Source organism: Thamnophis sirtalis, unplaced genomic scaffold (genome assembly GCF_051295495.1).
Source record: "Thamnophis sirtalis isolate CommonGarterSnake01/CBP01778 unplaced genomic scaffold, rThaSir2_p1.2 scaffold_12, whole genome shotgun sequence".
In the NCBI taxonomy this organism is placed as follows: domain Eukaryota; kingdom Metazoa; phylum Chordata; class Lepidosauria; order Squamata; family Natricidae; genus Thamnophis; species Thamnophis sirtalis.
The window spans coordinates 66,438,989-66,456,577 of NW_028261392.1; the positions used below are offsets into that span (position 1 = coordinate 66,438,989).

The window sequence follows — 17,589 nt, forward strand, 5'->3', positions numbered from 1 at the left end:
AGCTTTCCCCACTCCAGATTTATTTATATCATTATTACTCATCTATAATATTCCTACCGATGTTACATTTATAATGAGCATTGCATGCAATTTTATGCTGTAACCCTTTTTCTCTTCTTTTCTGCAATATGTGACTATCCAAAATGTACTTCACTTTATTTGATAGGGATTCCCAGAAGAGAGACTTTTATTATAATTGGTATATCAGAGGAGTCAATTTTCAATCTACGTAATACAGTTGCATGCAAATAAAAAGACGCACAGTGGTATCTTTTCGTTACATTAGTAAAACACATGTTGCTACACTGAACTTCCTTCCTTCTCTATATAGCTTCAGGAAATGGATAAGGAAATTTACTTCTGAACTCCTAACAGTTCCTGCCAGCACCATAAGTAGTAAACCATTCTGGAAATATGCAAAGGCATTTGATTGTCTATCCCTAAGACATAATGTATCCTGGAAACTCACAAGCAGGGTGCAAGATTCATAGCCCTTTTCAACTGCTCCCTAGCAACCAGCATTTAAGTATACTTTACATCAGATTCAGCCAAAATCTCCATTCCTAGATTCAGTGACTTAACTCAGAGCAGAATATCTGCAAAGAAAAGGACTTCACTAAAAGCATATTTCAATAATTGGTTCACATGTTATGGCTATTTCATTATAGAAAGGAGATGGTTTCGACCTATATCTAATCCCTAATCACTTTTCAGATGAGAGTTTGTAGTTGAAGAAGAAAAGTGTCACTTGATAAGGGACTGGAAACTTTTAGTCATGAAATGACCGCCTTATCTGTCGATTGCAGTCATTGTTCATAACTTCTTCCAAAAAAATAATAATGATGATGCCACTCCAGTCAATCAGTAAAGATATTCTGCAAGTGACAGAAGAAACATCCTCTTATCAATGGATCTCTGAAGGCGGGTGGAACTTTCTTTCATTTTTTTTAAATAAAAAGGACTTCCCACTAACCACAAGCAACGTTTAAATGTAAACACATGAAGATGACAACTTCCAAAAAGCAGAAGGGAGGCGCTTACTGCTTTCAATTAGACCAAGAAGGACGCGTTAATACGAGATCTTGCTCTTCTCCAGAAGCAGATATCAATGCTGTATCCTCTGCAAGTCAAAAACTACTAAACGTGGTCAGATTTTGGCATATTTCTGATTTCAAACAGAAGCAAATAATTTCCTCAACCATCACAATAAACCCCTCCTCAAAAACGTGGAGGATATTGTGGTAAGTAAGCAACTACTCTATACCTAACTGTCAGGGAGTTTTAAAAGCAGCTACTGTACTATTTCAGGATAAAAAAGTAAGTACAGCATCATTTTAATAGGATCTCCTCAGTTAGAAGTATTTTATTATTTCATGCAGCATCACGTGTTTGTGCTTCTAATAAAAACACCCAGAAACCTATTAGCCTAATTCTGCCAAAGAGGTGAATTTCTGTAGCTTGTTATACAAGAATTAGTGGGCTGATGAGAGGCAGAAAAGATGGGAATACCATTAGTTCAGACTTTTGGGGAATCATTTCTGTTCAACAACCATTAAGGGTAATTAATGAGTGTCTATCATTTCCTTTCTTAATTCATGGATATGAGCCATGTTCTAAATGATTTCATCATACACTTTCCCAGATTAGAAGAAATCTGTGGTGAAGATAGTACATATAGTTACAATGGAATACTTGCAACTAAAATAAGTCCGCTATTGTGTAAATTGTATAATGCAAACTTGGTAAAGGTGAAAAATTAAGGCCTTACAATATTAAGATAGTATATGTCTGAAACTGAAATATATACGATCGTCCAAGTTTAATATTTTTGATAGATGGGAGAGAGAAATATTTTAAAGGCATGAGTCTTATTTGTGCCTATAACTGAAGTGCCCTGTGGCTGAAACATTTTTGAACAAAGAGCAAGTTTAAAACAAATTTAATAACAACTTTAGCCATTTGCTTTCACATTTTCTAAAAAGGAACCAGGTATGTTCATTCATACCTACTATGCAGTATATCTACTTATTACAACTCAAATAACATTTCACAATCATTGAAAGAGCCATTGACAATGTGGAATGACTCAACAATGTTGTCTTCATGGAAAAACTCATTTACCAGATCAAATCACTTGAAAGATAGCACAGCAGAACCTTGATCATGTTAATGAATTTTCACATTTCAGTGCCGACGCTGTTATTTATTAACCATTCAGAGGTGTGGTAAACAGTGCAGTATATGAGCCACAGTAATTTACAAATAAATGCACGCTGCATTGCTCTGCGTGGGTCTTCTTCCAAATGAATGTAGGACAGAGTGCTGCATTTTTTCCTTAAGTGAGCTTGGAATAAGATGCACCAATTACCTTCTTTCATGAAATCCATTTTGCTGCATCTCTGCATGAATTAGTTTTTATCTTTTATAAAGGAAGCAGGGGAGGGAAGGAGGGAAGGAGGAAGGAAGGAAGGAAGGGAGGAAGGAAGGAAGGAAGGAAGAAAGAAAGAAAGAAAGAAAGAAAGAAAGAAAGAAAGAAAGAAAGAAAGAAAGAAAGAAAGGTTTCTCAATGGGTGGGGTTTTTTTTTGTTTCCAAGTTTATACATTCTAAAAGTAAATCTTTTAGTGAATGTAAGAATTCAAAATGCATGGAAGAAGTGTTTCAGTTTAAGAAACACTTATGTACAAGTATAATAGATTTTTTGATACTCCCTACTGACACTTAGGATAAATCCTCAATGCAGATTGAACTTTAGTGGAATTAATCCAATCCAGGGATTTTCAAATCCAATGGATTGAATCCTCAATCTAATGATAAATGAATTTGTATAACACCACTCCCCATAAATAAAATTGATTCTATTAATGCTAGGAACATACAAGATATGAATATTACTTATTAAAATATACACCATATTTATACTTTCTTGACTTAAATTTATTTTTTTCAGCAAAATTAGTAAACAGATCATTTTTAGCTTTTTTCTTACGAGGTTACAGAAATGTTTCTTCCCTTCGAAGTCTAGAAATGAAGAATAGTGGGTAAAAATACAGAACTTCACTAACAACTGTACACACCCTTCAATGGACACCCTCGAAAACTAAAAATCTCATGTGAGAAATCAACGGCTGTTGTGAGTGATGGATGGTTTACACTCAGTATTCAAATGCTGACATTTTACAGTTTATTTTGTATGCAAGGTTTGTCCAGCGAAAACAGGAAGATCTGATCGTACTTCTGCTTTGTGTGCAGAAGCGTCATCAAAATTTAAATCGCATACAGAGTTGAGACTCCCCATTAACTTGCTTACGACCTCCCCAGAGGCCAAGACTTATAATTAGAGAATCCATACTTAATGTTGAATTTTGCAAAAGCAGGTAAACCTTTTAAAAATGATTTGAAAAAGAGCAGTTGATTTTATTAAGAGAATGTATACTTGTCAAAAAGCGTAAAGCAGCCTTTTGTTTAACGGACTCTGGCTGATTGCTTCACAACTTTCTAAAGCTTGTGGCTCATTTTTGAGGAACTGAGAAGGAGGGTTGATGAAGATATCTGTTAGGCTGAAAAACTTGCCATCTTAGATTCAGTGAAAGCTAATGATTTTTTTTAATGATTTTATTAATATTTGTAGGCCGCCCTTTTCCCTGAGGGGACTCAGGGCGGCTCACATAAAATCGGGAAGGGGGAATACAGACGTTAAGATAGAGACATATAATAAAATAGTAAACAACATACATTCATCATTCGGGAGGGGTAACTATCCTTGTCCCCAGGCCTGACGGGCGAGCCAGTTCTTAAGGGCTGTGCGGAAGGCCTGGACGGTGGAGAGGATGCGAATCTCCACGGGGAGCTCGTTCCAAAGGGTCGGGGCTACTAATGCACGTATGTCAAATAAAAACCAACAAGCAAATATACAAAGATGGTTATTGAGTATGGTTAGAAGTGCTGAATAGTGCATTCCAGGGCTCTGGACTTTCAGGATAAATAGTCTATGCCTATTTCATTCGTTTATGAATTTGCTGATAGTAAAGGAAAGATCATAGTAGTTAACCACTAGCCTGAAATCTGAAGGCACTTGATGTGCCTATTACACAAGAAAACATTGATGTAACAAAAAAATTCAGAAGCCAACCCACAAGCTTGAAGAACGAACCTCCACCCTTCATCCTATACCGGAGTTACAGATATGTGCCACTATTGCTTTCTTCTCCTTCTTCATAAACGTATAATAGTGAGTTGCATAATTGAAAATTTGCTCTCTTTCAGAACACTTCAGAATAGTTGCAGCTATTCCACTCTAACTAATCATAAAACTAGTTTGGGAAATAAGACATTTTGGTTTAAGGAGTACATTTCCAACAATCACCTCCAATAGACCGATTAGATCCCACAGATTAGGCCTCCTCTGAATTCCATCTGCCGGCCAGTGTCGACTGGCGACTACCCGGAGGAGAGCCTTCTCTGTGGCTGCTCCGACCCTCTGGAACGGTCTCCCCGTGGAGATTCGAACCCTGACCACCCTCCAGGCCTTCCGCAAAGCCCTTAAAACCTGGCTGTTCCGACAGGCCTGGGGCTAAAGAATTGTTGCCCCCGTCTCGAATGGTATGACTGTCGTGTGTTTTAAATTATGTATTGTTTTGTGTCGTTTTAATTTTTTGTCTGTACCCCCCTTCCCTGGTTTGAGTTGTGAGCCGCCCTGAGTCCCCTTCAGGGGAAAAGGGCGGCATATAAATAAAATAAACATTCAACATTCAATGTAGAAACCACAGATGGATACCCAATCACATGTAAAGGGCAGATAGTTGACTGCTGTATATTAGTTTTTCTCACCTCAGCTTAGTCTGCGTAGATCTTCTGAGTGTATCTGTTTGTAGTAAACATTATCAGAGGACATAGGAAAGCATTGTCAGAGGAGCCCACACAGGGGCAGCAAAGATGCTGCTTTCCCCTTGAATGGCTTCGCCACAAAGAAAAAGAACAATTCACCTCGGTGTATTTCCAAAAGTTCTATTACATTTAGCACATCTTAATTACCAGAAATATGGACACAGAAGTGCAACACAATAAGAAAAGATACTTTGTGGAGGATGATGATGATGATGATGATGATGATGATGATGATGATGATGATGATACCAATAGCATGGTGCTCCATATATGCAGATGCACTAAAAGTGAACTGGCATCAGGGGATTTACAATCGAAAATTCAACTGAGAAACACAAAAGAAAACAAGGGAAATTGATGTATGTTAGATAGAAACATGCTAGATCTTCAGTTTACATGTGGATGTTTGAGATTTGAGGCTGAGGCTTCAAGGAACAGAGAGGTTATGAGGAATTTAGAAAGCTTTCGTCATACAGATGTTCTGGGGAACTGTCCCAGGCATATGGGACAACAAAGGAAAAAGGGTTTAATCTTGCAAGAATTGAAAGATAGCTAATAATCAGGATATTGACTCAACCGCATATGTAAGGAGCTCAAGGTAAGCCTGGACAAGATGAAAACTGGTTTGTTTTGTCTGGAAAATGACCTAAAATTGCATCAATACATAAGCATGACGACCTTTCCTGCATCTTACCAATATCCCTCAAACAGAATGCTTAAATATATTTGTTTTCTTCATCCAGGATTATGAATCGCAGCATCTGTTGGCTTTGCAGCTTGTTCAGAGATGGCACAAACAGAGTCGTTTCCAAGTAAGTACAAATCAACCTACAAGAAGTCTTATTTGCAGAACAAAGGGCAAAGGAACAAACCAGGAGTTTTCAGGTTTTTTGAGAGTGACCTTCAGATGTTACTTATCTTACCTCCGTTTATATACAATGTTGGAAGCGATAACAGGAAACTTTGGGTCAAATCCTACATGGATGTCAAATTCAGTGTGGTTTAGAGGCAAGTAGCTCTTTTTTGTTTCAAATAAAGAAAATTTAAATAAATGTCATTGATAAAATAGAAAGTTTTCCTTGCCAGGATGGTGTGGTGATTACACTTAGAACGAAAGAGAGTTAGGACCAGATCTTTTAGCCATGAAGCTTATTGTTGACTTTGAATATTTTCTCAGCCTAACAATCTTCATTGAAGAATATAAAAGGATGGATATGTATAAGTATGAATAAAACCTAATCAAATAAATCTTTCAGGGCTCTATTTTGGCCATCAGATTTTTGAGCTCATAGCTCTGATTAATAGTTCTTATTAACTTATTGCTTATATCTTTTCTGTCTCCAAACCACAGGCTGGATAAAAATACAGTCAGTTAGGTATTGAGCTACAGTATTTGGGTATTCTTTTTACAAGCTTCTGGAGTAATCCTAGAGATGCCAAGTAAAAAGCAGTGGATGGAATTAGGCTGAGTTCTTTGTTAGCTGAGGATCTGTTGTTTCAGTCAGATAATTCAGTGGCTTACACTCAGCAGTTATGAAAGGGCTGCTGATATTCAAGTTGAACCCAGTTGTGCATGTCCACTGATAGAATGGCATCTTACAATACAATACAATGCAATGCAATGCAATGCAATGCAATGCAATGCAATGCAATGCAATGCAATGCAATGCAATGCAATGCAATGCAATGCAATACAATACAATACAATAGCAAAGTTGGAAGGGACCTTGGAGGTCTTCTAGTCCAACCCTCTGCCTAGGCAGGAAACCCTATACCATTTCAGACAGATGGCTATCCAACATCTTCTTAAAGACTTCCAGTGTTGCGGCATTCACAACTTCTGGAGGCAACTTCTGTTCCACTGATTCATTGTTCTAACTGTCAGGAAATTCCTCCTCAGTTCTAAGTTGCTTCTCTCCTGGATTAGTTTCCACCCATTGCTTCTTGTTCTACCCTCAGGTGCCTTGGAGAATAGTTTGATTCCCTCTTCTTTGTGGCAGCCCCTGAGATATTGGAACACTGCTATCCTGTCTCCCCTAGTCCTTCTTTTCATTAAAAACTAGACATACCCAGTTCCTGCAACCGTTCTTCATATGTTTTAGTCTCCAGACCCTAATCATCTTTGTTGCTCTTCTCTGCACTCTTTCTAGAGTCTCCATATCTTTTTTAACATCGTGGCGACTAAAACTGAATGCAGTATTCCAAATGTGGTCTTACCAAGGCTTTATAAAGTTGTATTAACCCTTCAGGTGATCTTGATTCCATCCCTCTGTTTATGCAGCCTAGAACCATGTTGGCTTTTTTGGCAGCTGATGCACGTGGCTGGCTCATATTTAAATGGTTGTCCTCTAGGACTCCAAGATCCCTCTCACAGTTACTACTATTGAGGAAGGTACCACCTATGCTGTCCCTGTGCATTTCGTTTTTCTTGCCTAAATGTAGAACCTTACTCTTTTCACCATTGAATTTCATTTTATTAGAAAGTGCCCAATGTTCAAGTTTGTCAAGATCCTTCTGTATCTTAAGCCTGTCTTCTGGAGTGTTTGCTATTCCTGCCCGCTTGGTGTCATCTGCAAATTTGATAAGTTCCCCATTTATTCCCTCATCCAAATCATTGATGAAGACGTTGAAGAGTACTGGGCCTAAAACAGAGCCTTGAGGTCCCCCACTGCATACTTCCCTCCATGAAGATGCAGTTCCATTGAGGACTACACGTTGAGTGTGGTTGGTCAATCCATCTGATGGTGATGCTGTCTAACCCACATGTTTCTACTTTATCTAGTAGTAGGTTATCAAATGCCCAAGTCCAAGTAAATTATATTGACGGCATTCCTCTGGTCTAATTTTGTCTATCAAAGAATGCAATAAGATTAGTCTGGCTTGATCTGTTTTTGACAAACCCATGTTGACTTTTGGCTATTACTTTGCTTACTTCTAGGTGTTGGCTAATTCGTTGCTTGATTATCTTTACCAGAATCTTTCCTGGTATTTAGAGGTCAGGCTTATAGGTCTGTAGATTCTTGGATCTATTTTTTTCCCTTTTTGAAGATGGGAAGCACATCAGCTCTTTTCCAATCCTCTGGCAGTTCTCCGGTGCTCCAGGATCTCTGAAAGATATAGTTCTGAAATCTCGTCTGCCAGTTCCTTCAGAACTCTAGGGTCTAATCCATCCAGTCCTGGTAATTTGAACTCGTCTAGGGTAGACAGGTGCTCACTTACCATTTTCTTCCCTATATCAACTTGTGTTCCTAATCTGATTTTTGTGGTGATGTTTTTGATAGGTTGGACTGTTTTATCCCTTTGTGTAAAGACAAATGCAAAAAATGAGTTAAATAGTTGTGCTTTCTCCCTGTTGCTTGTCACCATCTTGTCACTTTCTCCAGGCAATGGACCAATTGTTTCCTTAACTTTTTTTCTTGTTTTTAACATGTTGGAAAAAGCTTTTTTTGTTATTTTTTACTTTTGTGGCAAGCCTTTCTTCATTGTGAGCCTTTGCTTTCCTCACTTTATCTTTACAGGCTCGGGCTATTTGCTGATATTCTGCCTTAGTTGTGTCCCCCCTCTTTCCACTTTTTATACTTATCTTTTTTGTCTTTCAATTTGTCAGAGAGTTCTTTATGCAGCCATGCTGGTTTCTTTTGGGAGCTGTTATTTTTCTTCTTCATTGGTATTGTGCTAGACTGGGCTTTTGTAATCTCATTTTTCAAAATTTCCCAAGCTCCTTGAGTTGTTTTTCCCTTGAGGATTCTCATCCATTGAATTCTTCCCAAGCTCTCTCTAAGTTTACTGAAATTAGCTCTCTTAAAGTCCAAGACTCTAGTTTGACTTTGTTCTACTACTTGTGTTTGCATAATGTATAATTCCAATATTGCGTGGTCGCTTGCCCCCAGAATCCTTTGGCTTCAACCTCTTATATCGTTTCCTCTTTGTTAGTGAGAATTAAGTCCAATATGGCTGATCCCCTTGTTCCCTTCTCTACTTTTTGGGAAACAAAGTTTATCTGCCCTGCTGACACTGCTCAGTAGTTCAAAATATAGTCTAAGGTGGAATTTAAAAAATGCAGACATTTGTTTTTCTTATTACTATAATCTAGATAGAGAATTTAAGGGTAATGAAAATAATCATCCCCTACCAGCTGTAAACCACAAAGGCCATATGTTGCTTTGTGTGGGGAGATGAGTTTTTTTGTCATATGATAAATATGGGAATCCCTGGGACTTTGTACTATAAACCACATTACTTGAACCAGTTGACCTAACAGTTTACACTTTCTTCTCCCTCTTTTTTTCTTTTTGGTTAATGTTTTGCCTAATGAATTCTGGACAATTAAATAGCTTGCCATGTTGATGGTCCTAAATAGGATGTCTGGGTGTTAAACAAACATAACCCAGATTACATTGTCACCAAAGGTTGCCTCATTTGATTGTTAATAGATGATTATAAGCCCAGGACTGCTACTAGCATAATACATAGATATATGTCCATACATATCTGTTCATGTTGTTGTCCAATATAAATAGTGAAAGAGATTATAAATTAGCAAGCCTACAAAACCCTACAAACAGCCAAGCTGGTTTATGAATCTTTTGCCTCAACACATGGAAACCAATTTTACTTTTAATCAAGAATGGATTACTACTAAAGTTCAAAACAATGAAGTTGTTTTGTTTTGTTTTGTCAGTGTTTGGGAGGTGATAGGCGGCCAGAGGAGAAGATGAAAACAAATGCTTCTGTTTTGTATCCCGGCACATGGCAGACTAAGAGCTAAACTCTTCCAGAAAATCAGTTACTTCACTTCCCAATTATGAACAGTGGGATCTATCCATTTCAATAATTACAAAAATAGATTACGTCATAGTACTTTGCAACATAATGTAACATTATAATTAAAATTGCTACATTTTGTTATTTTTGTACTACTCTTCCTTTCTTTCTAATATAATTTCTAATATAATGTCTGCAATCCTAATCAACTCTGCAGGTCTATTTTTAAATGTTGATTAGGTTGCTTATTGGTATATTTAGCAATAGCAATAGCAATAGCAGTTAGACTTATATACCGCTTCATAGGGCTTTCAGCCCTCTCTAAGCGGTTTACAGAGTCAGCATATCGCCCCCACAGTCTGGGTCCTCATTTCACCCACCTCGGAAGGATGGAAGGCTGAGCCAGTGAGATTAGAACCACTGAACTGCAGATAACAGTCAGCTGAAGTGGCCTGCAGTGCTGCACTCTACCCACTGCGCCACCTTGATACAGTATATACCAATTGGCATATTTCCAAGTGCACCCGTTGAGTAAGAATGACTAAATACAGTTCAAAAGCAAGTACGATTTTCACGACAAAGAAATATTGTAATCACGTCGGAGAATTTGAAACATGAATACTTCAAATTCTGAACAAAGGAGGCTTAAGTAAAATAGGTCCTAATATTTCAGTAACTTCAGTGGCATTTATTTTCTATTAAGTATGTCCACTTTTACTGATGATGTCATTTATTCATTTAATCACAATTTAAGAATAAAAAGATTTTCAAGGCAAAATGCAAATAATTTTCTGCCTCGGAATTCTATCATGTAAGCACCCAGTCACACAAACTGCTTCCTTATGGGTTCATCTTTGCGTGACCCGACAAATGCGCAAACGACAAAAGCGCACCGACAAAACCGCGGCGCTAAAACCGCGATGTCAAAAGCGCGCCGACAGAAGCACGATTTAAGTTAAGGTAAGGTTTAGGTTTAGGGCTAGGTTTAGGGCTAGGGTTAGGGTTAGGGTTACAGTGCGCTTCTGTCGGCGCGCTGTTGTCGGCGTGCTTCAGCGCTCATTCGTCGGTGCGCTTTTGTCGGCGTGGTTTTGTCACCGTGGTTTAGTCAGGCGCGCTTTTGTCGTTCGCGCATTTGTGGTAGAACCCATCTCTGAGGAGCAAACAGATTAAAATGTTCTCTACCTGCTCGTTGCCATCTAGTTTTTATCCAGATTTCTGAAATCCAGATGTGCTGCCTTACCTTTTCTTGAAAGGCATGCACATGTGCAGTAATATCACAGCTATTGTAATTATTTTAAGTGATTATTTAAATTGTCTAAGAATACAGATGTATTCTCTGCCATGGGAAATATTCATTGAAGGTAACACTGCTTTCTTTCTCTCCCCTTAGCTTGAAAGTACCAGGAAATAAATTCAGGCAGTGTTTGGGGATTTGCTCAGCAAAGCACAAGGATAGATCTTCAATATCTCTAGTCTCAGATTTTATTAAAGCTAGTTGTGGAAATGTGGTTATTGCCTGCTCTAACTTTGTGTTCCCTCTCCCTGCCCTTGCTTCTCAAAGAATACATCTGGAAGAAGTACTTCAGTGGTCTCAGTCGTTTGAGAAGCTTATGGCTACGAAATGTGAGTAAATACATGATTATTAATCAGAACAGTAAGATGCAATGGGAATAACTAAAGCAGTGTTTCTCAACCTTGGCAACTTGAAGATGTCCGGACTTCAACTCCCAGAATTCCCTAGCCAGCATTCGTGGCGCAGTGATTAGGGTGCAGTACTGCAGGCCACTTCAGCTGACTGTTATCTGCAGTTCAGCGGTTCTAATCTCACTGGCTCAAGGTTGACTCAGCCTTCCATCCTTCCGAGGTGGGTGAAATGAGGACCCGGATTGTTGTTGGGGGAAATATGCTGACTCTGTAAACCACTTAGAGAGGGCTGAAAGCCCTATGAAGCGGTATATAAGTCTAACTGCTATTGCTATTGCTATTCTGCCTTTTCTGCTTCCCTGAGACAACCCCACACATTCACTGATCACAAGGATCGAGCCCTGGATGGTCCACCCACCCCACAGATTATCGATGAATTAACTCTCTTACATTCTCCCTCTTTTACTTCATCACTTGCATGCTCTCTCACTTATTTCTCTTTTACCTGTTCTTCTGTCACGCTCCATCTCACTGTAGCTCACTCTGTGCCATAATTGGGTTCCTACTGGTTCGAACCGGTTTGGACGAGTAGGTAGTAACTTGGCTGGCCACCCCCCCCCCCCAACCCATTCATCTTGTTTTTTGCTTCTGCACATACGCAGAAACAATTTTTTTACTGTTGCGCAGGCATGCATAGTGCGCATCAAATGCACATCAAATGTGCATGAAGAGTGCATCAAGAGCTCATAACATGCATCAAGCACGTGCATCAAGCATGTGTGAAGCATGTCCCTGAATGAACCGGCAGTAACCGAAGCCAGAATCCCCCCCTGCTCTGTGCTAAGCAGTTTCCCCCATGCTCCATCACCTACTTTATCACCCGTTGACTCTGCATTTATCTCTTCCCTCACTTCCCCACTCTTTCCTGCTCTCTAACTCATTCGCCACCTAAAAACAGAGGCTGGGGAGGCCCCTTGACAGGCACTGGCAGTGTCAGACTTCATCTCACAGACAGGACCAAACCACTCAGCCAAGCTCCCAAGGCATCCAAGAACTCCTTCAATATTTATTGAAGGGACTTAAGAAGCAATAACAGAGAAGCTCAGCAGCTGCTATGTTTCAAGAATACCATCTATATTTAGAAATAACATTCACAACCTTTTGCTTATTTTTCTATTTTTTACCCTGGATAAGAGGCTACTTGGCCATGCTTCGGCGCACGTTGGCTCACTTGCTTACGTCCTTTGGATTTTCCAGACTGGCATTTTATCAAATACAAGGGTTTTTTTTTAAATTCCTTTGCTGAAGTGAAAATACATATGGGGGATGCTACTGCTAATCAGAAGGTGTGGGGGGGGGAAGCATGCAAATAGGATCTAAGCAGTGGTGGGTTTCAAAAAAATTTCGAACCTACTCTGTGGGTGTGGCCTCCTTTGTGGGAGTGGCTTGCTAGCCATGTGACCTGGTGGGAGTGGCTTGCTGGCCATGTGTTTTCTCTCTCTCTCTCTCTCTCTCTCTCTCTCTCTCTCTCTCTCTTTCCTTCCTTTTATCTCTCTGTCCCTTTTTCCTTTTTTTCTTCCATCTCTGTCCCTTTTTCTTTCTTTCTTTCTTTTTTATTTATTTCTTCCTCTCTTTCTCTCTCTCTGTGAGTCTGTCTGTCTGACTGTCTGTGTGTGTGTGGGGGGGGTGTTTCAAAAACTTTTGGAACCTCTTCTGTAGGTGTGGCCTGCTTTCCGGGTCCACTGGTGGAACCTCTTCTAACCGGTTCGGTAGATTTGACGAACCGGTTCTACCAAATCGGTGCGAACTGGTAGGAACCCACCTCTTGATCTAAGGTACCGAGGGAGAAAATGAGAGACTCTGAGTTTTAGTCCTGCTGAACCCAAGAAAACCAGCTTGCTGATCTTGGGACCAATAGTGGGATTCAAATTTTTTACTACCAGTCCTGTGGGCCTGGCTTGGTGGGTGCGGCAGGGGAAGGTTACTGCAAAATCCCCATTCTCTCCCGATCATCTGGGACTCGGGAGGCAGAGAATAGATGAGGGAGGGAGGGCCAATCAGAGATGGTATTTACCGGTTCTCCGAACGACTGAAAATTTCTGCTACCGGTTCTCCAGAACTGGTCAGAACCTACTGAATATCACCTCTGCTTGGGAAACACTCTGTCTCTCAGTCCAATTCAACTCCCAGGTAAAATAGGAAGAGGAAGGCATGATGGCATCATTTATTGTAAGGATAACAAAGGTAGGATACAAGTAAATAAATAAACATTTTATTTTGTAGTAACAATTCATCGGTTACCATATAATTAGAAATGGAGATAAACAGAGATCAAGATTGAGACTGAGAGATTGAGATGATAAAGATATATTAAGACTAATATAAGAAGCCTAACGTAGGTAGACATATAGATAAACATATAGATATAGATATATGTTTTCTGAGGTTTTCGCGGGTGTTAGTATGTAGGTCTCTAGTTGTTCGGGTTTTCTCCCGCGTAGAATTGGAGATGTCTTGGCGACGTTTCGACTACTCCTGGAAACACCAAACCTGAAGTAGTCAGCAGCAGCCTGAAGATGACGAATGTGACTTCGTCGAAACGTCGCCAAGACATCTCCAATTCTACGTGGGAGAAAACCCGAACAACTAGAGACCTACATAGATAGATAGATAGATAGATAGATAGATAGATAGATAGATAGATAGATAGATAGATAGATAGATAGATAGATAGATAGATAGATAGATAGATATAACTGGCCATGTTATACTAATACTAAGAAAAATGAAAAATATTCCCCCGAATATTCCCTTAACTATATATTATGGTAAAACGGAAGGGAAAACAAAATAGCTAGTTATCTGCTGAGGTAATGTTCACTTCCTGTTATAATCTCAGCGCCTGAGAAAATGATTCTTCATAACATATTTTATACAGAGAATAAAACATAACTGTTGTCATGATTACTTTTAGTATAGTTTGCAAATCAATGTTTTTTATATTATTTTTCAGATGGGCCAATCGTCTACAAGTCCTACCTGAAGACTGAATATAGTGATGAGAACATGGAATTCTGGTTGGCTTGTGAAAAGTATAAGAAGATTTTGTCAGAGCGGAAAAGAGTATCAGAAGCACAGAAACTTTTCAAGGAATTCATCCAACCCCAGGCTCCAAAAGAGGTAAATTAATAATTTAATTTGGGCAGGAATACAATATAATTTCTCATTTTACAAAGAACTATGTGAATGCTCTCAGTTGAGATAATTTAAATAATTTCTCCAAGTGGGCAATTTATATCACAGATTGAAATCTTACCAATGACTTTTCTCCATGGAGATTCCCAGTCATCCAGGTCATGGATCCAGTTGCCTCTTGAAAAAATAAGCAAAATAAGTTTCTGATCCAGTTGCCTCTTGAAAAAATAAGCACCTTTGGGACTTACCCATAGCTTGTATAATGAATAAGAATTTTATTTCTTTACTGATGAGGAAGATCTCATGAAATCTCAATATAAGGCTACACAACTAGGCTGCTAACAAGAGATATATAAGGCCACCTTTATAAATAAACACATTACAAGTGAAAGTATAATGAATTAATGGTGCATCAAATACAATAGTATCCATGGTAAGAATTTATTTATTTTTCATACCATGACAAACCTGTGAGAGAATTTGGGCTGTGAATAACTGGCTTTAAGTCACCCAGTAATCTTCTATGATACCTATTTGTGGCCCTTTAGCCAGCATCATAGCTTCTAGATCACACTGCCTCCAATATTTTTTGGTCTTTGCTAAAGCAATAGGCCTGACCTACATTTCTAGGTCCCTCCTGATATGATTTTTTATTGAAATAGATTTGATTTGGCTTCAGTTCTTCTGCATTGTGGTGTTTTGTGTTTTTTCTATTGCTTTCTCTGTTTTTATGCTTTTAGCCATACACAAATTACCCAGGTTATTTGCAAGTTGGGCAGCTATATCCAGGTAAATAAATTTTGTCACATTGTCAAGATTTTCATCTTTCTTGATGCCACTTTTTTGTACATTATTCAGCATCTTACTCTGTCTGGTCTCTTGGCTTCTGACTACTCTTCAAAAAGTAAAATAAAAATGAATTTCCTTGTTTGTTTGTTTGCTTTCAGATTAATATTGACAGTCCAGTGAGAGAAGGGATTACCTTGAAGATTCAGGAACCCACTCAGTGTTGTTTCGATGAGGCTCAGAAAATTGTTTATCTGCATATGGAAAGAGACTCATATCCCAGGTTTCTTAGCTCAGAAATCTACCAAAGCCTTATCGTCACCCTTTCAGCCCAGCAACAATCAACACACTGTCTCAAAGAGGAAAAGTGAGAGCTTTATTTTGAGTTTCAAAAACCGATAAAAGCACTTTCATAATATATTACACTGCAATTCCCATCATTCCCCAGCCAGCGACATCTTTCCTGATTTAGTGCCCGCTGAGTTGCATTCAAAACCATGTCCCTCCGTTTACAGAAGAACGCACTTAGAAAATATAAATATTTTGATAGGACTATTAGTTTCTTGTGTTAAGTTGGCATGGGAACGTTTATATAAAATGGAACTGTAAAATTCAAAGGTGTCAACCAAACCTTTAGTATTGTCTGAATAATGCAGTGTCAGAGGCTGATGATGGGGTTGAGTTAACCAAGTACTGTTATTCAGATCAGTATTTCTACGTCTTCGCGACGTCTTGATCTAACCCTCCTCTGTGGCACTTCCTGCCTTATGCAAGCTGCAGCATCAATAACCAGAAACTCTATCAACATTCGGCCAGTCACCCAGGCATTAAGCTATTAAGCCTCTTCTAAACAATTCAAGGAAGACAACAGCTGTTGCTGGCTTTCACCCTACACTATGTAAAAGGCACAGCAAACAAGACACAGTACTGTATAGGTACATTTGCAACAATATATTAAGGACAAGCTATATTTATAATATTATATTAAAAATCTATATAATGCTGGTATCATTACCTTTAAAATTTTATTTCGATTTTAAATAGTATATTTTTAGAAGCTTTGTTCACACAAGAGAATTGTAGTTATTGTGTGGTTTAGAAATACAGGGATATCAAAGTAAAGCGTTTCAAAACTTAATGGAAATGGAAAGGTAGCTGTAATTCAAACCTATGTTTTTCAAATGAAACAAGCAGATATTGAACACAAACACTGAAAGTTAACAGTGCGTTTAATATGAATATAAGTGAGTAAGTGAACATAAGTAACGTGTGAATTTAAGTGAAAGGGGAGGTCATTTGAAAGATACTTAAATTATTTTTTTCTTACAATATTTATATTTAATAAAATGCAAATGAATAATTAAATAAAAGTTGGATGGTATTAACACATTAATAATACATTTTATTAACAATAACATTATTTTATTTATTATCTTATTTGAGTGACCATTTCTCCTCAATTATGCCTCCTCATTACGTTTGGTAGGAGATGTATGTTCTAGATTTTTCTACATTATTAGGGAAAGCCTCCTCTGTCATGGGGGCCACCCTTTAGAACAACATCGTACCTCCAATAATTATACTGGATCTGACCTTGCTGGCTTTTCACAATGCCTTAATAAAGCCGGAGTTTCGTCCCTAAGCTTAAGGATCCAGATGTTTGGCAGAGCCTGTGCAATGGTAATGCTGATTTCTTGTGCTTGTTTCTTGTTTTTATCTCAACTACTGGTGAACTATTGTTGTTGCTATTATTTTATGGTGTTTTCCACTGCTGTTATCTGCCCAATGTCAAGATTCTGAGATGGGCAACCATGTAAACTGTATAAATAAACACATTTGATTGGAAAGGTTGACAGAAGGCAATGGTGGCTTATATTCTATCTATTCTAACTCAAGCAGGAGCTTATAAAAACTCAGACCAGCAGTTATTAAATACAGTTCTGAAGGAAGGACAGGCTGCAGAGTGACTAAACAATTGTACAAGGAAATTAACGAATTCTGCCTACTTTTCTTCGTCCATTTTTCAATCTGGCCATGCCCACTTCTAGGATCAAAACTTGACAGGACTCAAAGAAATAATGTGCAGTCCTGCTCTCCAACATGATAGAATGAAATGATCAGATGTTACACTGATACATTATCTAGAATAGTTGACAGTCACAGTACTTATGTCAGTGGTGGATGGCAGGAATTTTTTTTTGAAATTTCTCTAGAACCATTATGGCGAACCTATGGCATGCATGTCATTGCCCCAGCCCAGCTCCACAGTGCATGCATGTGCACCTCCTTGGGTCTCTGCCGCACATGCGCGAGGT

At 38.6% G+C, this 17,589-nt stretch overlaps 1 protein-coding gene across 1 annotated transcript; it reads left to right on the top strand.

The window, feature by feature from the left end:
• The first annotated feature begins 1,098 nt into the window (after positions 1-1,098).
• On the top strand, positions 1,099-17,081 carry RGS13 (regulator of G protein signaling 13). Its single transcript, XM_087726597.1, has 5 exons — positions 1,099-1,241; positions 5,629-5,697; positions 11,211-11,272; positions 14,307-14,473; positions 15,436-17,081. Exons 2-5 carry the CDS (start codon positions 5,633-5,635, stop codon positions 15,643-15,645), a joined length of 504 nt encoding a protein of 167 aa, XP_087582723.1. The 5' UTR covers positions 1,099-1,241; positions 5,629-5,632; the 3' UTR covers positions 15,646-17,081.
• The last annotated feature ends 508 nt before the right edge of the window (positions 17,082-17,589 follow it).